At 43.5% G+C, this 19,943-nt stretch overlaps 1 protein-coding gene and 1 long non-coding RNA gene across 2 annotated transcripts; one reads left to right on the forward strand and one right to left on the reverse strand.

The window, feature by feature from the left end:
- Nucleotides 1–1,237: 1,237 nt before the first annotated feature.
- Nucleotides 1,238–18,298, reverse strand: LOC110972304 (cullin-5-like). The gene is made up of 19 exons (XM_051957903.1): nt 18,243–18,298; nt 17,045–17,154; nt 16,644–16,743; nt 15,022–15,198; nt 14,151–14,292; nt 13,144–13,289; nt 12,463–12,543; nt 11,042–11,135; nt 9,509–9,639; nt 5,105–5,212; nt 4,513–4,577; nt 4,299–4,431; nt 4,098–4,229; nt 3,727–3,850; nt 3,457–3,632; nt 3,014–3,175; nt 2,820–2,938; nt 2,607–2,730; nt 1,238–1,982 (listed from the first exon to the last, which is right to left on the reverse strand). Exons 1-19 carry the CDS (start codon nt 18,264–18,266, stop codon nt 1,788–1,790), a joined length of 2,343 nt encoding a protein of 780 aa, XP_051813863.1. The 5' UTR covers nt 18,267–18,298; the 3' UTR covers nt 1,238–1,787.
- On the forward strand, nt 1,995–2,595 carry LOC127536730 (uncharacterized). The gene is made up of 3 exons (XR_007945860.1): nt 1,995–2,167; nt 2,297–2,358; nt 2,421–2,595. It is a non-coding gene; the product is annotated as an uncharacterized LOC127536730 (long non-coding RNA).
- Nucleotides 18,299–19,943: the final 1,645 nt, after the last annotated feature.

The following is a 19,943-nucleotide window of genomic DNA, read 5'->3' on the forward strand; positions in this document are numbered from 1 at the left end:
TGGGGTACCAAGCTCTCTGATACGAGACATTCGGTCCCTGAACAACCAAATTGAGAGCTGTGTCCACGTACTTAGCACAAAGTCAGACTCATTTCCAGTGGATGTTGGACTCCTCCAGGACTGTCCCTTGTCTCTGATCCTGTTTGTGGTCTTCATGGACAGGATTTAAAGATGCAGTCAGGGTGAGGAGGGTATCTGCAGGGATGGGATCAGCAAGTTCTGATTCTAGCGGAAAGTTGTTGACGGGGGGGGGTGCGGCGGCGGCGCAGTGACTTCCAATCGCTGGGCCGTTTACAATTGTCGTTAACAAGCTATCGTTAGTGTCGTTACCATCGTGCGGGAGTATCAGCGACAATAAAGTGTTCAAACTTGTGAAATCAGCGTTCAAATAAATGAAATCGGCGGAAATCCGCAGATCTGCGGTAAATTCCCATCCCTGAAAAAAAGCGGAATTCCGCAAATTCGCGGAAAAATCACATCCCTGTATCTGGTTTGGGGATCTCAGGATCTCTGCTTTTTGTAGATGATGTGGCTCTGTTGGCTCCTCAGACCTTCAGCAGCACTAGAGTGGTTTGCAGCTGAGTGTGAAGATCAGAACCTCCAAGTCTGAGGCCATGGTTCTCCGATGGAAACCAGTGGATTGGTCTCTCTGGGTTGGGGGGGGGAGTTGCTTCCCCAAACGACAGAGTTCAAGAATCTTGAGATCTTGATCACAAGTGATGGGAAGAGCAAGCGGAGGGAAGAGCTAGAGATGGACAGGAGGATTGGTGCGGCGTCAGCAGTAATGAAGGTGTTGAACCGAACCATCGTGGTAAAGAGGGAGCTGAGCCTCAAGGAGAAGATCTCAGTTTACCATCCATCTACGTTCCAACTCTCACCTATGGTCATGAGCTCTGGGTAGTGACCCAAAGAATGAGATCATGGATACAAGCGTCTGAAATGAGCTTCCTCTGTAGGGTGTCTGGGCTCAGCCTTAGAGATAGGAGGAGAAGATCAGACATCTGGAGGAAGCTCAAAGTAGAGCTGCTGATCCTTCACCTCGAAAGGAACCAGTGGAGGTGGTTTGGACATCCGATTCTGATCCTCCAGGGAGACTTCATTTGGAGGTTTTCTGAACACGTCCTCCTGGGAGGAGACCCCGGGGTAGAACCAGAACCCTCTATATTCCCCAGGAAGAGCTGAACAGTGTTGAAAATGGATGGATGAATCTCTGGTTAAACCCACTGAAGTAAATCTGTTCAAACTGCAGGAGAACCTTTATTTTAAACTGAACGTCTGAGTTTAGTGGCACTAAAATAAAATAAAACCTGCTCAGTGTTTCTGCGTCTGGAGTCAGCAAATCTGGTATAAAACCACTGATGAAGGTCTTCCTCATCTTCATCAGACACAAAGTGATGAATAAAACCACAGAGCAGCATGCTGTAACACACACACACAATTTGGCAGAACACTCATCGGTAGTTTCAACTCGTCATCAGCAGCAGCTTCATGTTCAGAAATCAGACAAAGGACGTGAAGCAGCGGCACCAACGTGGCCGCCAACATGGTCGCTGCGGCACTAAAAGCTAAGGGCTGATCTGAGCCAGGCTCCTCGCTGCTCCTCTTCTTCTGCTGCTGAAAGTAAGGCAGGAAGAATTGATTGATGTTTGCAGCAGAGCTGCCATCCTCCGGTAGGACAGCAGAGGGCAGCAGAGACACACAGACGACTGGACGCTACGTCTTTAGGACACTCTGAGACACAAACAGACCCACACGGCTCCAGGCTCTGAGGGAAACTACGCCATCATCTACGCCATGTATATGAAAGTGTTGATGTCCGTCTCGTCCCTCTTGATGTACTTGTGCTCAATGAGCCACTCGATCTGCTCCTTGATCATCTTCTTCTGGGGCAGGAACATGTTCTTCAGGATCTCCACCAGCTCTGTCTGCAGCTGAGCATTACTGATCCTCTTCCTCATCTTCATGATCTGGATGATGGCCTCCTGGAGCAGCAGATAGACGGGTTAGACTGAGAACAGTACAGGAGGTCCACACTCAGAGGGACATTAATACAGAACACTCAAGAGATGACCTGGTTAGTGCTGGTTACCAGGTAAACTCTGGAGGTTAGTGTTGGTTACCAGGTAAACTCGGGAGGTTAGTGCTGGTTACCAGGTAAACTCTGCAGGTTAGTGTTGGTTACCAGATAAACTCTGGAGGTTAGTGTTGGTTACCAGGTAAACTCGGGAGGTGAGGTTAGTGCTGGTTACCAGGTAAACTCTGCAGGTTAGTGTTGGTTACCAGGTAAACTCTGGAGGTTAGTGTTGGTTACCAGGTAAACTCTGCAGGTTAGTGTTGGTTACCAGGTAAACTCGGGAGGTTAGTGCTGGTTACCAGGTAAACTCTGCAGGTTAGTGTTGGTTACCAGGTAAACTCTGGAGGTTAGTGTTGGTTACCAGGTAAACTCGGGAGGTTAGTGCTGGTTACCAGGTAAACTCTGCAGGTTAGTGCTGGTTACCAGGTAAACTCTGCAGGTTAGTGTTGGTTACCAGGTAAACTCTGGAGGTTAGTGCTGGTTATCAGGTAAACTCTGGAGGTTAGTGCTGGTTACCAGGTAAACTCTGTACCTGAGTTCTGAGTATTCTGAGCTGAACGATTCCTTCATTTTCCTCTTCTCTCATTCGCTCGGTGGTCAGCTGCAGCCGACCAATCAGATTGATCTTTCCCCGTTTCTGGACTTTGGAGTTTTTGCTGAAAGAATCACAGACACAAAGGTAAAGGTGATGCAGGTGTCTACAGGTGTCAGGTACCAACCTGTTCTGAAGAACAACAGAACCTACATGAGGGAGAACTCCTGGTTGACGTAGAACAGTGTGCCGTCTATGAAGTCTTTTGGAGAACCCACTGGAGGATCGTAGGACAACACCTGCCTCTTCAGTTTGGGGAAGGAGACCAGAGACTGGACACAGGTAGACAGGTATCAGACAGGTAGACAGGTGCATTAATCAGGTAATAATTAGGTGCTGGTTCTGACCCAGAGGGTTCTGCGTAGTTCTGCGTCCGGCAGCTCTGTGGCCAGTTTGAGGTTCTCGAAGCTGATCCTCTCTCTGGGTCTTTGGTTCCAGGCGAACAGAACGGCCAGCTGGAAGGTGGTGACCTCCAGGTCGTACTGACCCACCTCGTTCTTAAAGGTGATCTGAGGAACAGCAGAACATCTCAGTCGCTGGTTCAGAAGATACAACAAGAACCTAGAACATCCACATCTGCTCTGATCCCCTTTATCTCATCATGTCCCGTTGGTTCTCACATCATCTGGTCTGGTCCTTCCAACCCCAGTCTAACCAAAGAACATAGAGACAGATGTGACCAGAAAGAGAGAAGCAGACAGAACACACACTGGGAGGTGGAAGACCAGAAGACAGGATAAAAGCCTACGAGATGATGAACAGGTAGAGAACAACAAGGTTCCAGACTCACGATGCCGTTGGACATGAGATGATGCCAGTGGAGCTTCCGTCCGCTGTGGTTCCTCTTGTAGAAGTCCTCCACCTCAGGAATCAGGTCCTCCAGCTCTGTAGGCAGCGACACAAAGACCTTCTCACTGCTCCGTGACCAGGCACCGGCGTTCAGGATCTTGATGTTCACGCTGTCGGCTGGAGGACGTTCAGAATATACAAAATAAATACACAACATTTAAAATGACCTACAGGATTCAGGTGTGTGTGTGTGTGTGTGTGTGTGTTGTACCTGGCAGTGCCAGCTTATTGTTTTTGTGCATCTCTTTGAACACCTGGTTGAGGTCCTCAGACACCTTGATGTCCTGAAACATTCTGGCCAGTTTGTTCACATAATCAGCAGGCATCCCGACTTCCTGCAATAGACACACAGACACGCACACGCACATATTAAAATAAGAAGAGCAAATATTCTTAAAGAAAGTCACAGTACAATGAGGTGTAGTCTTGGTCTGAATGACCTCAAAGGGACTCTAAAGACCACAAACAGACCCTAAAGACCACAAAGACACTCTAAACCATCAGAGACTCTGAAGGACCAGGAACTTGTTTATTCTAACGGTTTCCACGTCTGGTTTGGTATTTGGCTGAAGCCTGACTCACCCTGAGCCACTCCACCATGTTCTCTTCGATCTCGCTGTCGGCTGAGATGTCCAGGATCAGGCGTCTGGTCAGGTGAGCTTTGTGGTAACGCATGAAGACATCTTTGTTCTGGACATACTTCAACACCAGCAGCTGCAGGAGCAGAAACAGCGTCAGCAGCGATCAGACATTAACAAACCGGGCCAACAGAACACATCTCACCACTTCTTTGAGTTTCAGCTCGATCTCCTCGGACGTGAGCTTCTTGCTGAGTGGAGTCTTCCTAAGCAGCATGTCACAGTAGTTGGCCAGCAGCTCCGGACACTTGGACTCGGGCTGAGTCTTCATTCCCACTCTGGTGAACAGAAACACATCAACTCACTGAGCTGGTTCCCTCCAGTTCTACTAGAGGGTTCTACTAGAACGTTTCACTCACCCTTTCTGCTTCAGCGGCAGCTCCAGCTTGAAGATTGTGGCGTCATTGACCACGGCTTTGTAGGCCTGAGAGGAAACACCACCAGAGAAGGTTAGAAACAGAGGGGAGCTTTGTCTGATACCGGACCTTCCAAACCGTTCCTGTCAGTTATAGGTAACCAGGAAGATCAATAACTGATATCTGGAGCTGATAGATGTTAAATATCCACATCCTCTGGTTACTCTCTGTTCTGCCTCCATCATGTATCATTACATCCAGATCTTACAGCTCTAGTAGTTTTTGTTTTCAGACTGTTTAATCTGTGGCTGCCTGCTAATGTAGCTGCTAGTCATTAGCGTAGCATTAGCAGCTAACGTCCTGGTTAGTATTGACGTTTGAGGTTCTAGTTTCTGGTTTTCTCTCTGTCAGAGCAGAGTTAAAGTTAGTCTGAGAGTAGAAACATGCTATGCTGCTACAGCTAGCATTAGCCACAAGCTAAGAGGCCCAGCTAACCTGCCTAGCTGCGTGGACACTATGGGTTAGAAAGGTTACTCGGACCCTCAGACTGGGGCTTCCTAAAAAAAAACGTATCTCTCCCAGTGATGAAGCAGACCTTATCTCTGGCTGTGAGGAAGCGAGGGTCGTCCTGGAACGCCTCCTTCACCAGTTTACTGAAGCGATTAAACAAAGTCAGCAGCTGCTCCACGTACTTCTCAGAGTCCTGCAGGAAAACACAGAATAATGATTACTAATTATTATACTCATAATTATCACTATTATAGGATAGCAGCTCCATGAAAACACAGAATACATTATTATTCATCATTATATTAATAACAATTATTATTATTATTACAGCAGCTTCTGGTCTGGAGGTCCTCAGTTTGTCTGAACACCATAGTGACGGTTCTAATGGTTCCAAGGGTTCTTACTGTAGTGAAGGTTCTAATGGTTCAAAGGGTTCTTACTGTAGTGAAGGTTCTAATGGTTCTAAGGGTTCTTACTGTAGTGACGGTTCTAATGGTTCCAAGGGTTCTTACTGTAGTGAAGGTTCTAATGGTTCTTACTGTAGTGAAGGTTCTAATGGTTCTAAGGTTTCTTACAGTAGAGATGGTTCTAATGGGTCTAAGGGTTCTTACTGTAGTAATGGTTCTAATGGTTCTTACTGTAGTGAAGGTTCTAATGGTTCTAAGGGTTCTTACTGTAGTGACAGTTCTAATGGTTCTAATGGTTCTTACTGTAGTGACGGTTCTAATGGTTCTAAGGGTTCTTACTGTAGTGACGGTTCTAATGGTTCTAAGGGTTCTTACTGTAGTGACAGTTCTAATGGTTCTAAGGGTTCTTACTGTAGTGACAGTTCTAATGGTTCTAAGGGTTCTTACTGTAGTGACGGTTCTAAGGGTTCTTACTGTAGTGACAGTTCTAATGGTTCTAAGGGTTCTTACTGTAGTGACGGTTCTAATGGTTCTAAGGGTTCTTACTGTAGTGAAGGTTCTAATGGTTCTAAGGGTTCTTACTGTAGTAAAGGTTCTAATGGTTCTAAGGGTTCTTACTGTAGTGACAGTTCTAATGGTTCTAAGGGTTCTTACTGTCGTGACGGTTCTAATGGTTCTAAGGTTTCTTACTGTAGTGATGGTTCTAATGGTTCTAATGGTTCTTACTGTAGTGACGGTTCTAATGGTTCTAAGGGTTCTTACTGTAGTGAAGGTTCTAATGGTTCTAAGGGTTCTTACTGTAGTAAAGGTTCTAATGGTTCTAAGGGTTCTTACTGTAGTGACAGTTCTAATGGTTCTAAGGGTTCTTACTGTCGTGACGGTTCTAATGGTTCTAAGGTTTCTTACTGTAGTGATGGTTCTAATGGTTCTAATGGTTCTTACTGTAGTGACGGTTCTAATGGTTCAAAGGGTTCTTACTGTAGTGACAGTTCTAATGGTTCTAAGGGTTCTTACTGTAGTCACGGTTCTAATGGTTCTAAGGTTTCTTACTGTAGTGATGGTTCTAATGGTTCTAATGGTTCTTACTGTAGTGACAGTTCTAATGGTTCTAAGGGTTCTTACTGTAGTGACAGTTCTAATGGTTCTAAGGGTTCTTACTGTAGTGACGGTTCTAAGGGTTCTTACTGTAGTGACAGTTCTAATGGTTCCAAGGGTTCTTACTGTAGTGACGGTTCTAATGGTTCTAATGGTTCTTACTGTAGTGACAGTTCTAATGGTTCTAAGGGTTCTTACTGTAGTGATGGTTCTAATGGTTCTAAGGGTTCTTACTGTAGTGACGGTTCTAATGGTTCTTACTGTAGTGAAGGTTCTAATGGTTCTAAGGTTTCTTACAGTAGAGATGGTTCTAATGGGTCTAAGGGTTCTTACTGTAGTGACGGTTCTAAGGGTTCTTACTGTAGTGACAGTTCTAATGGTTCTAAGGGTTCTTACTGTAGTCACGGTTCTAATGGTTCTAAGGGTTCTTATTGTAGTGACAGTTCTAATGGTTCTAAGGGTTCTTACTGTAGTGACAGTTCTAATGGTTCTAAGGCTTCTTACTGTAGTGATGGTTCTAAGGGTTCTTACTGTAGTGACAGTTCTAATGGTTCTAAGGGTTCTTACTGTAGTGATGGTTCTAAGGGTTCTAAGGGTTCTTACTGTCGTGACGGTTCTAATGGTTCTAATGGTTCTTACTGTAGTGACAGTTCTAATGATTCTAATGGTTCTTACTGTAGTGACGGTTCTAATGGTTCTAAGGCTTCTTACTGTAGTGATGGTTCTAATGGTTCTAAAGGTTCTTACTGTAGTGACGGTTCTAATGGTTCTTACTGTAATGATGGTTCTAATGGTTCTAAAGGTTCTTACTGTAGTGACGGTTCTAATGGTTCTTACTGTAGTGACAGTTCTAATGGTTCTAATGGTTCTTACTGTAGTGACGGTTCTAATGGTTCTAATGGTTCTTACTGTAGTGACGGTTCTAATGGTTCAAAGGGTTCTTACTGTAGTGACAGTTCTAATGGTTCTAAGGGTTCTTACTGTAGTCACGGTTCTAATGGTTCTAAGGTTTCTTACTGTAGTGATGGTTCTAATGGTTCTAATGGTTCTTACTGTAGTGACAGTTCTAATGGTTCTAAGGGTTCTTACTGTAGTGACAGTTCTAATGGTTCTAAGGGTTCTTACTGTAGTGACGGTTCTAAGGGTTCTTACTGTAGTGACAGTTCTAATGGTTCCAAGGGTTCTTACTGTAGTGACGGTTCTAATGGTTCTAATGGTTCTTACTGTAGTGACAGTTCTAATGGTTCTAAGGGTTCTTACTGTAGTGATGGTTCTAATGGTTCTAAGGGTTCTTACTGTAGTGACGGTTCTAATGGTTCTTACTGTAGTGAAGGTTCTAATGGTTCTAAGGTTTCTTACAGTAGAGATGGTTCTAATGGGTCTAAGGGTTCTTACTGTAGTGACGGTTCTAAGGGTTCTTACTGTAGTGACAGTTCTAATGGTTCTAAGGGTTCTTACTGTAGTCACGGTTCTAATGGTTCTAAGGGTTCTTATTGTAGTGACAGTTCTAATGGTTCTAAGGGTTCTTACTGTAGTGACAGTTCTAATGGTTCTAAGGCTTCTTACTGTAGTGATGGTTCTAAGGGTTCTTACTGTAGTGACAGTTCTAATGGTTCTAAGGGTTCTTACTGTAGTGATGGTTCTAAGGGTTCTAAGGGTTCTTACTGTCGTGACGGTTCTAATGGTTCTAATGGTTCTTACTGTAGTGACAGTTCTAATGATTCTAATGGTTCTTACTGTAGTGACGGTTCTAATGGTTCTAAGGCTTCTTACTGTAGTGATGGTTCTAATGGTTCTAAAGGTTCTTACTGTAGTGACGGTTCTAATGGTTCTTACTGTAATGATGGTTCTAATGGTTCTAAAGGTTCTTACTGTAGTGACGGTTCTAATGGTTCTTACTGTAGTGACAGTTCTAATGGTTCTAATGGTTCTTACTGTAGTGACGGTTCTAATGGTTCTAATGGTTCTTACTGTAGTGACGGTTCTAATAGTTCTAAGGCTTCTTACTGTAGTGACGGTTCTAATGGTTCTTACTGTAGTGACGGTTCTAATAGTTCTAAGGGTTCTTACTGTAGTGACGGTTCTAATGGTTCTAATGGTTCTTACTGTAGTGACGGTTCTAATGGTTCTAAGGGTTCTTACTGTAGTGACGGTTCTAATGGGTCTTACTGTAGTGACGGTTCTAATAGTTCTAAGGGTTCTTACTGTAGTGACGGTTCGAATGGTTCTTACTGTAGTGACGGTTCTAATGGTTCTAAGGGTTCTTACTGTAGTGACGGTTCTAATGGTTCTTACTGTAGTGACGGTTCTAATGGTTCTAAGGGTTCTTACTGTAGTGACGATTCTAATGGGTCTTACTGTAGTGACGGTTCTAATGGTTCTAAGGGTTCTTACTGTAGTGACGGTTCTAATGGTTCTTACTGTAGTGATGGTTCTAATGGTTCTAAGGGTTCTTACTGTAGTGACGGTTCTAATGGGTCTAAGGCTTCTTACTGTTGTGATGGTTCTAATGGTTCTTACTGTAGTGACGGTTCTAATGGTTCTAAGGGTTCTTACTGTAGTGACGTTCTAATGGTTCTTACTGTAGTGATGGTTCTAATGGTTCTAATGGTTCTTACTGTAGTGACGGTTCTAATGGTTCTAATGGTTCTTACTGTAGTGATGGTTCTAATGGTTCTAATGGTTCTTACTGTAGTGACGGTTCTAATGGTTCTAAGGGTTCTTACTGTAGTGACGGTTCTAATGGGTCTAAGGCTTCTTACTGTTGTGATGGTTCTAATGGTTCTTACTGTAGTGACGGTTCTAATGGTTCTAAGGGTTCTTACTGTAGTGACGGTTCTAATGGTTCTTACTGTAGTGACGGTTCTAAGGGTTCTTACTGTAGTGATGGTTCTAATGGTTCTAATGGTTCTTACTGTAGTGACGGTTCTAATGGTTCTAAGGGTTCTTACTGTAGTGACGGTTCTAATGGTTCTAAGGGTTCTTACTGTAGTGATGGTCTCGGCAGCAGCCACCATATCTGCCAGTCCAGCGCTGATGATGTGCTCCTCCAGGTCCTTCAGCATCGGCTCGATGCCGTTGGGAACTTTGTCCATCAGGGAGAACATCAAGTGGAGCTCTGCTCCAGAAGAGAACCAGAGTTACCCACAGGACCAAAGAACATCATGGAGGTCAGAGTCAGACTTCCTGTTATTCATCTAAACCTTAAAGCCCCTGAAGGTCCCTGCAGTCTAACCACGGTCTGTCCACCAGACTCTGGAGCATTTAGTGTCATGTGACTGGAGCAATATAAACCATGCTTCTGGAGAGGATGATAAGCACTGGTAGAACAGTGGTGGTGCTGAAAGTTACATATCTATCTTCACACTCAGTGACTCTGAAACATTCAGGACTGATGCTGTCAGAAATCACTTCAGTTTGTGGACAAATCAAAGAGAAGTTAATGACTGAATATTCTCTCTAATAAACACCAGCAGATAATCAAAGATCTAATCAGTAATCTATCAGCTGCAGTACCACCAGGGAAACGGACCAAACATAGAAATGGATCAGTTACCATGGAGATCTAGCTCCACAGCATCAGTTACCATGGAGATTTAGCTCCACAGCATCAGTTACCATGGAGATTTAGCTCCACAGCATCATTTACCATGGAGATCTGGCTCCTCAGCATCAGTTACCATGGAGATCTTGCTCCACAGCATCAGTTACCATGGAGATCTGGCTCCACAGCATCAGTTACCATGGAGATCTTGCTCCACAGCATCAGTTACCATGGAGATCTGGCTCCACAGCATCAGTTACCATGGAGATTTAGCTCCACAGCATCAGTTACCATGGAGATCTAGCAGGTTAAACAGAGCCTCCTTCATGTAAATTATGACTGGAAGCTAAATGTAACTCACTGAAGCACTGATCTTGTTTCGTAGTTGGTCCTTCTGAAGGCAGAGGGCTGTCTCAGCTGTAACAACAGGAATGATGATGAAGATATCTGTTTCTAAAACCATGGACATGATGTCCATGGACATGAGCTCCATGGACATGAGCTCCATGGACGTTATCTCCATGGACGTTATCTCCATGTGTTCCTGTGGTTGGAGGTCTGCTCAGAACTACTCTAGCTCTGCTGCCCCCACCATCATGAAGCCTTCACTGACTGAGCAATTTCTATTTTTAAAGTCCAGCTGGCTGGTTCAGCAGAGATGAAACCAGAGTCTAAAACCAGCAGCGTTCCTCCATCAGCACACATGTATTTATATCTTTATTCTGAGTATATCTAGTTTATATTTCTACTGCTGTCAGTCTGTCTGCTTTAGGATCCATAAAGGACCAATTGATAATCTAATGTTGGGTACGGGTTTGGTTTTATCAGGGGTATTTTGATCGTTCATCAGTGGTTCCTGTAGATGAAGAAATGTGTTTGTTTGAGGTTCTTTTCTTCTTTCATGTTTTAATAAATGTTCTAATTATGAAATCCACCTCTATGATTGGTCATCTGGCATCCAATCAGAGTTACTCACTGTCGGTCTCGTTGCGTTTGATCATCCCGGGACACTCGGCCAGGATGGTTTCTTTAAACGACGTCACCAGAGCATTCACACAACACTCCATCAGCTGAGGACAAAACACACAAAACACTGCAGTCAGACAACACTGACACCGAGGTCTTTAATCAGACCATAAACTCAACCAAACACAAGAAACTGCTTAAAAACAGATTTACATCTGGCAAGTCAGCCTTTATAGCCTCGCCACGCTATACCCATGTTTCTGACGGCACAAGGGTCTAGGGAAGCTCGACAGGGAGGGAGGCGGGCTAAAAGGTTGTCTATCAAATCACTCTGCACCAATTGGGTAGGTATACAACCAATCAACGCAACGAATAGGCTGACGGAGTTCCTAGAGCACCGGTGGATTGTGGCTAAGTCCCATTAGCTTCCCAACCAGCGGAGCCAACTGGTATATTAAGGATTTGCCATATCCCGTCGGCATAAGTCCAAATACGTCTTTCTTCTCAATGAAACACTTCAGTGCCGTCCTTTGTTTATCTTTCAAGTTGAATTTTAGCTTCAGATCTTTAAGGGCTGTGGCCAAAGCCGAGTCGAAAGATAACTGTTTATTGTACGCCGGTTGTTTCTGTCAGAATCGTCGCCTCTGTCGTCACTTAGTTACGCCCGCCTTCTGACTCTACACTTCATGGTGATTGGTCCGGCCAGTTTTAGGAGAATCCAGCCTCGAGCCTTATGGAGGGTAACTAGACCCACCCTGGCAGAGAATTAAATTTGTTGCCGTGGGTTGTCTAGCGCGGCTAGGCTACAGCCTTTAATGAACCTGCTGCATTTCTCATCAGAATGCTAAAATACATCTAAAATAGCTAAAAACACCTAAAATACTAGGGATGGACCCGCATATCCCGAATATTCGTTCGCTACGGATATTCGTGCCCCCCCCCCCCCCCGATATGAGCCGCCATCGGCTCATATCGGCTCATCCTATCCTGTGATCACATAAACATATACACATATGTCTACGTGATCACCCCCCCCCCGACGAAAATAAGACTATTTGGAGCTCGTTTCTTCCCTTCGCCTTCGGGCCACATCAGCTCATCCTGCCGTGTTCGGCTCTTCTCGGCTCATCCATTCATGTTGGTTACCACCACCCGAATAGCCGGGTGTCTGCTGACTCTGACGTCACGCTTCACTTCGTTGCATAAACACAAGACAAGATGCTGAAGACCTCCGCTGTTTGGGAATTCTTCAGTTTAACTGAAGACAACACGAAGAGAGTGTGCAAAATTTGCGTCTGGGAGACCAGACGAATGGTTCCGAATATTTGGGCATCTAACCGGATGTTTAACCTCGGTGTTTCTTTGAATGTGATTCCATGGGAAACACTCTGGAGCTGCCTGAATAAAACCAATGCTGTTAGAGTCTCTCACTGCTTGGACGGAGTTACATTCACGCCTCGTCTCCAGATATCTCACAGCTCTTTTCTCTTCTTCCCTCAGCTTCGCATCTGCCTGCAGAGAAACACAGAAACCAGGAATCAATGGTAGACAAACACTGAATAAACCAATTGAAGCTCACGTTCCCCAAAACTCATCTTCAACATATGTTAGGCTGTAACCAATTCTAAGGTTTCAAACTTAACAGAAAAAACAACAACAAACAGATATTGAGAAGGTATTGGAACTGTTCCCTTTATCCTCCTCTGACTGTCGACAGGCTGTCCCTAAAGCCTGGACACAGGAAATCTCATTAACTATCATTTCTATAACTGGTACTTCTGAGTGGACATGAAGGATGGACATATCAAACGATAGGGTTAGTAGGGTTAGTGTTATTAGGGTTAGTAGGGCTAGTGTTAGTAGCTAATCCTATCTTTCTATATGTCCATCCTTCATGTCCACTGAGAAGTACAAGTTCAAAACGTTACAGTTAATGAGATTTCCTGTGTCCAGCCTGTAGGGACTTATTGTATACTACCAGCTCTGTTCCATAAAGCTGCAGGTCTATTCATGGAGGAGTCACAGTTCAGTTTGCAGACACCAACAGCCTCATTTATCATCGTAAATCAACTCTGCTACTGGATGATAAGAGTCAGTCCTGTTGCTGCGTACATATTTCATGTAGTTCTGGACTCCGTTCTGCTGCAGGTAGGATGGAGCCTGTGTTCTGTAGAACCTCTCTGTGGAGTCCAGGTAGGCTTTCTCAAAGTTATCTCTGTAGATCTGCAGCTTGTCCTCTGAGTTCGAACATAAATTCACTGATGGAGACAAACACAGAGAAGAACCAAACTTTATGAGTTCATTCAGGTGGTTTCTGCAGGAAAGTTACAGCAGGACTGAGGAGGTGGATGTAGACTATTTCATTAGAAACAACCTAATCTGAACCAGCCAGAACCTCCCCTGAACCATCTGGTTCTTCATCTGCAGTAACTTCATTAATGATCAGAGTTCTACCTTCAGATTGGGAATATTTCCAGAGTTCCAGGTCCTTCAAGTACATTTTGGTAGGTCTACTCTGGAACTTTCTCCAGTTGTCGGTAGGTCTGCTCTAGAACTTTCTCCAGTTGTCGGTAGGTCTGCTCTAGAACTTTCTCCAGTTGTCGGTAGGTCTACTCGAGAACTTTCTCCAGTTGTCGGTAGGTCTACTCGAGAACTTTCTCCAGTTGTCGGTAGGTCTACTCGAGAACTTTCTCCAGTTGTCGGTAGGTCTACTCGAGAACTTTCTCCAGTTGTCGGTAGGTCTGCTCTAGAACTTTCTCCAGTTGTCGGTAGGTCTACTCGAGAACTTTCTCCAGTTGTCGGTAGGTCTACTCGAGAACTTTCTCCAGTTGTCGGTAGGTCTGCTCTAGAACTTTCTCCAGTTGTCGGTAGGTCTACTCGAGAACTTTCTCCAGTTGTCGGTAGGTCTACTCTAGAACTTTCTCCAGTTGTCGGTAGGTCTACTCGAGAACTTTCTCCAGCGGACGTTCTCTTTTCTTGCTTCCAGTCATTAAGTAGTCTAACTAGTTTCTAATATGGTCGTATCTGAAAGTCCTGAAGGAGTTCAAACCCCGATAGTTCCTGAAGGTTAGATCCCAACACAGATAGTGAATGATTATTGTGTTGTCAGTATTTCTCACCATAAGACTCTCGGACTCCGATGACTAGTTGCGAGTCGAAGGCTTCTCCCAGCCGCTCGGCATGAACCAGCTTCATGGCACTGTCCTGCAGCCGACTCTTAATGTTGGAGAAGATTGACTCATTCCAGGTGTCCAGCATCAGCTGCAGGAGATATGAGCGTTAAAGATCCACACTGATCCCTTTAAAGCAGAAGGACCGGTCATTCTAGACAAAATCCTATTTCCTCCATCAGGTTCTACTGATGTTAGAGCCTCTAAAGTTGGTGAAGTGTGGACCAAAGACTCCATTTTAGTAGAAATATGGATCCATCCAGATATAAACACTGACAGGAACTTTGTGGAAACACTAGACCAGCCTGGATTGGAGGTTTTAGACTTTCTTCCATGTTCAGGTCCAATAATCAGCTATTTAATCAGCTGTTTTATCAGGTGTTTATCGGGTGTTTTACCAGGCATTTATTAGCTGTTTATTGGGTGCTTTATCAGGTGTTTCTGGGGTGTTTATCAGCTGTTTTATCAGGTGTTTATCAGCTGTTTTATCAGGTGTTTATCAGCTGTTTTATCAGGCGTTTATGGGGTGTTTATCAGCTATTTTATCAGGTGTTTATTGGGTGTATAGGGGGTGTTTTATCAGGTGTTTATCAGCTGTTTATCAGGTGTTTTTCAGCAGTTTTATCAGGTGTTAATTGGGTGTTTATCAGGTATTTCATCAGGTGTTTATGGGGCATTTATCAGCTGTTTTATCATGTATTTTATCAGGTGTTTATGGGGTGTTTTATCAGGTGTTTATTAGCTGTTTATTGGGTGTTTTATCAGGTGTTTATCAGCTGTTTAATGGGATGTTTATCAGCTGTTTTCCTCCTCGGCTCACCTTGCGTACGATGCTGTCCTCCATGTTGGTCTTCTTGTTGCTGCCCTGTTTTCCCATCAGTGTGATCTCCAGCTGACAGAAAGGTTTGGGCAGGATGTCGCATTGTGTGAAGAACTTCCTCCACTCCGCGATGTAGGCCTTCAGCAGTGCCGTGTCATCCTGGTGACTCAGCACACGCTGCCACGGCAACAGATGCAGGCAGAGGTCAGAGGTCATGCAAACAACAAACACACATAAAACCGATGCCGGGTCAGTTTTTAGCAGAACCCAATGTGTTTTTTTATTCAAATTTGGGAAAACAAAAAAAAATTTGTCTAAAATTACACAAAAATGGTCCCAAATTTTTCAATATTTGTCAAAAATGGCTCAAAAACTGTTCAAAATCACAAAAGATGTCCAAAATCACACTAAATCGTCTTAAAATTATAAACATTTGTCCAAAAAAAATGGCAAAAATCTTTCAAAATAACTCGATATCTCCCCATATTTTTCCAATTCATTGAATCTGGATTATTTTCAGACTGAGACACCTGGATGGATGTAAAACTGATCTGGAGTCAGTTTTTATCAGAACTCAGATGTTTCTCCTCCCAAATGTCATGGTTGTATCTGCTGGACTGATGAAGTTCTAGAAAAGTCCATTAAAGAGTGATAAATCTGGTCCCACCTCTATGGACTTCAAGGACCTGGAATGTTCTAAGTGAGACTAAACTTAAAGACTGGAAGCAGGAAAGGAGAACTTCTCCTGGAGAAAGTTCTAAAGTAGACCTACCGACAGCTGGAGAAAGTTCTAGAGTAGGTAGGTCAGTAGGTCTACTCCAGAACTTTCTATGTTCTCCTCTCTGGACTTCAAGGACCTTGAACTCTGGACCAAACACTTAGGGTGCTTTCACACATACGCCTTTTGGTCCGCTTAAAGCGGACTGGAGTCCGCAACACCAGCAAGTACGGTTCGTTTGGGCTGGTGGGAAAGCAGACCAGATGTTTTTTGGTTCGGACTAAAGAACCGGATCGGTCTCGGTTCGCTTCTATGTGAACTCCAGTTCGGTTCGCTCCTGGTGAGAACACAAACCTGTCTCCATTCGGACCGGCTTGATGGTGCAGCAGACTTTTTGGTCTACGGGAGCTTCCGTAGCAACCTGCACAGGGAATTTTGGGATAACGATAATGTCTTGCAATGCATCTTCTCCGTGCCAAAAACGACTGTGTAATGTTCTCGTACCGAATGCGAGCTTCACGCTGGAACAACAGCAGTATTTGTGCTTGCTGCATAAAGCAATGATACGAATATATGGCAACAAGAAGGAACAGGAGAACATAGTTCATTGTTTACGAATAAACCTCGATCCATGGAATAAACACAGCCTGTTGTTTTCTTCCAGCATTTTTCCCTCTTCACATGCTGCGCCAATCAGCGTTCACCTACGTCATCTAAAACACCTTATTTTGTGAACAGCGCCGCCAAACGACTGGGGGGAGATATAACATTCATCGTAGTTGGTTCAACTGCGAAAACACTGGTGTGAATGCGAACTGAACCAGTTGAAATTAGCAACATTGTAACAACTTTTGGGTCCAAACGAACCACTCTAACGGACTAACAGGAGTGAAGGCACCCTTACAGCTTGTGCTTGTTTGATGAAGTCGAGGATGTCTTCTCTGAGGGCCTGGTGGATCTTAGCAGGACCTTTATCGTCCCATAAACAGACGGCGTGGACGTCTCTGAGGACAGATAGGAAGTATTAATGAAGCAGATCTGATCATCTTCTTCTTCTTCTTCTTCTGTCATATTACACACTTTGTTATCTGATGTTAATCTGATCATCTAGAACACAGATCTGCTTTAGAAGCTGAAAAAACTTAAATAGAACAGTTAAAGTTCCTGATGACAAACAGATTTGATAAAAACATCTGTAGCTCCTCAGGACTACTATTTAAAATTGTCTGCTGACTGTTATTGACGGAAACCAAAAGCTTCACCTCCTGATGTTCCAGAACCTAACAGAGTAAAGAGGGTTCTTACGAGAAGAGGTCGAACCACTGCTGCTTGGTGACAGCTTCCTGTCTGAGCAGCTTCAGGACGATGGGTCGCATGAGATCCCACTTATCCTCGAACTGCAGAGATCCTTTATTCTGAAGAAGAAGACAGAAAACATTTCAAACATCATCACAACCCATCAGCTTTCATCAGATCTACAGTTTCCTCAGGAAGACTTCAAGCTCTGCTTCTGGATAAAACAATTCCACACCAAACCAACCAAACCCGAACACCAACATCTAGACCTCTGTGAACATCTAGACCTCTGTGAACACCTAGACCTCTGTGAACATCTAGACCTCTGTGAACACCTAGACCTCTGTGAACATCTAGACCTCTGTGAACACCTAGACCTCTGTGAACATCTAGACCTCTGTGAACACCTAGACCTCTGTGAACATCTAGACCTCTGTGAACACCTAGACCTCTGTGAACATCTAGACCTCTGTGAACACCTAGACCTCTGTGAACATCTAGACCTCTGTGAACACCTAGACCTCTGTGAACATCTAGACCTCTGTGAACATCTAGACCTCTGTGAACATCTAGACCTCTGTGAACACCTAGACCTCTGTGAACATCTAGACCTCTGTGAACATCTAGACCTCTGTGAACATCTAGACCTCTGTGAACACCTAGACCTCTGTGAACACCTAGACCTCTGTGAACACCTAGACCTCTGTGAACACCTAGACCTCTGTGAACACCTAGACCTCTGTGAACACCTAGACCTCTGTGAACACCTAGACCTCTGTGAACAGCTAGACCTCTATGAACACCTAGACCTCTATGAACATCTAGACCTCTGTGAACACCTAGACCTCTGTGAACATCTTCTTCTATGAACTCGGTTGTATTCGGTTCGTGTTGCCGGTCTGTTTACCGGGGCCGTGTGGACTCGGACCGGGCTAATTAGGTTGGTGTTGCCGGACCCGGGCTCCACACGGTTCTTGCTCCGCTCCGGTTCTAACGGTAGGCTGACCGGGATAAGTAACGGACACACCGGAGACTTCTGCGGCAGAAATCTGCATTTCTTCCTAAGATTTAAACATCAGCGGAAACACTTCGGCTCCACAGACGAGGAGAGGAGCAGCCGGACCTCCAGAGACCAGAACCGGGACCCTCAGAGGTCCTAACGGAACCACAAACACCTGAAACTGGAGATCATCCATCCACTGCTTACCTTTAACAAATTACACGTCGCCATGTTCCTTCTACTTCACGTCTCGCAGAATCTCGCGAGATCAGGGGCTCCGGCTTGGCATGACGTCATAATAAACAGTTCTGGAATAAACGTCATTATTCAGGAGTAAACAGCGCAAACAAATAAATATTCACATGGAGTAAATAAATATGAGTCACATTTAACTTTGATTTTCTGATTTTAATTCAGGTTTTTTGCACAAGTTTCTGGTCATTTTCAGCAAGTTTTATGTCAGGTTGGATCTTTTCTCGTCACTTTGGATCATTTTTGTGTCCTTGGGATCCTTTTCAAGTCATTTAGGACAAATTTGTGTCATTATGAACTCATTTTCTGGAATTCTGGATAATTTTTGAGTCATTTTGGATGATTTTAATGTCATTCAGGTTCTCATCTGGATGGATTTAAACTGATCCGGGGTCAGTTTTCAGAAGAAATCAAACATGTTGGTGGGTTTATTTTCTGTGGAAACTGTTCAACAACATAATCAGAACAATCACATGTTCTGAAAGAATTATATAAAACAATCAACAATTAAAGAAAGAATGGATTTAGATCCTAAAATAATATAGCAAAAAAAAAAAAAAAAAACTCACACAAGGACCCTGAATTCATCAAACAAAGAACTGAAGAAGCAGAAGATAAATATCAAAAATATTAAAATAAGTCAGCTAAAATTATAAGGTGATGTAGAAAGGAATAATATGACATAACATGTGTGCAGATGCAGGTGGAAACTGAGAGTTCATGGAAGGAAGTTTCACATAAACATAAATGTGAAGAATCATTTCAGTCGTCAGTAAAGTAAAACCCATCCAGGAGCATGACCACATCTAAATGTTCACCATCAGCACTGAGGATCACTCATCACGCTGATTCTACAGACCTCACAGATTAAAAAATACTAAAACTCACCAAGCTGCTTAATTTCAAACAGCATAAATAATAAACAACAACTTCCTGTAAATATTCAGAGATAAGGGATTAAATAAAAACCTGGTAGATTTGGTTTTTAGTCTCTCTGTATGTGGAATTATGGGATGGATTGGAGGTGTCCAATCAAAGATTAAAAAGCAGAACAAGGGAGGATATCACTCATTAAGGTTTGTTTATTTATATTATCTATTTACTGTATTGTTTATAAACATGTCCATAAATAACTCTGGGGGACTGATGGAGAGCAGGAAGTCAGCTGATGCTTCGCCCTGCTGCTTTTCTGGTACGGGTTATTATTTATCGTTGTGTTTGTTTGTTTGTTGTGTTTTATTTTGTTTGTTGTCTTGTGTTTGTTTTGTTGTTCCTTCATTTTGTTTTGCTGCTGTTTCGAATACTTTGATTTGATTTGAATACTTTATATATATATATATATATATGTATATATGTATATATATATATATATATATATATATACATATATATATATATATACATATATATATACATATATGTATATATACAGCTGACTGTTTTTCTACTTCCTGCATTTAAAAAAGAAAAAAATAATTTCCTTCCAAAATCAGACAGAATACCCTGAATATTCCTGATTAAATCAGACAGAAACCTGAATATTCCTGATTAAATCAGACAGAAAACCCTGAATTTTCCAGATTAAAGTGTCATTGTTGACTCTGACAGTAATGTTTAACCTCCTGCCTGCTCTGAAACATGTCCTCAGTGAAACAC

Source organism: Acanthochromis polyacanthus, chromosome 13, assembly GCF_021347895.1.
Source record: "Acanthochromis polyacanthus isolate Apoly-LR-REF ecotype Palm Island chromosome 13, KAUST_Apoly_ChrSc, whole genome shotgun sequence".
Lineage (NCBI taxonomy): Eukaryota > Metazoa > Chordata > Actinopteri > Pomacentridae > Acanthochromis > Acanthochromis polyacanthus.

Coding starts and splice junctions, on each gene's coding strand:
- LOC110972304 (XM_051957903.1), bottom strand. CDS start 18,266: ATGGCGACGTGTAATTTGTTAAAG. Junction 14,293..15,021: donor AGGACAGCATCGTACGCAAG/GTGAGCCGAGGA, acceptor TATCTCCTGCAG/CTGATGCTGGACACCTGGAA. Junction 3,851..4,097: donor ACATGGTGGAGTGGCTCAGG/GTGAGTCAGGCT, acceptor TGTCTATTGCAG/GAAGTCGGGATGCCTGCTGA.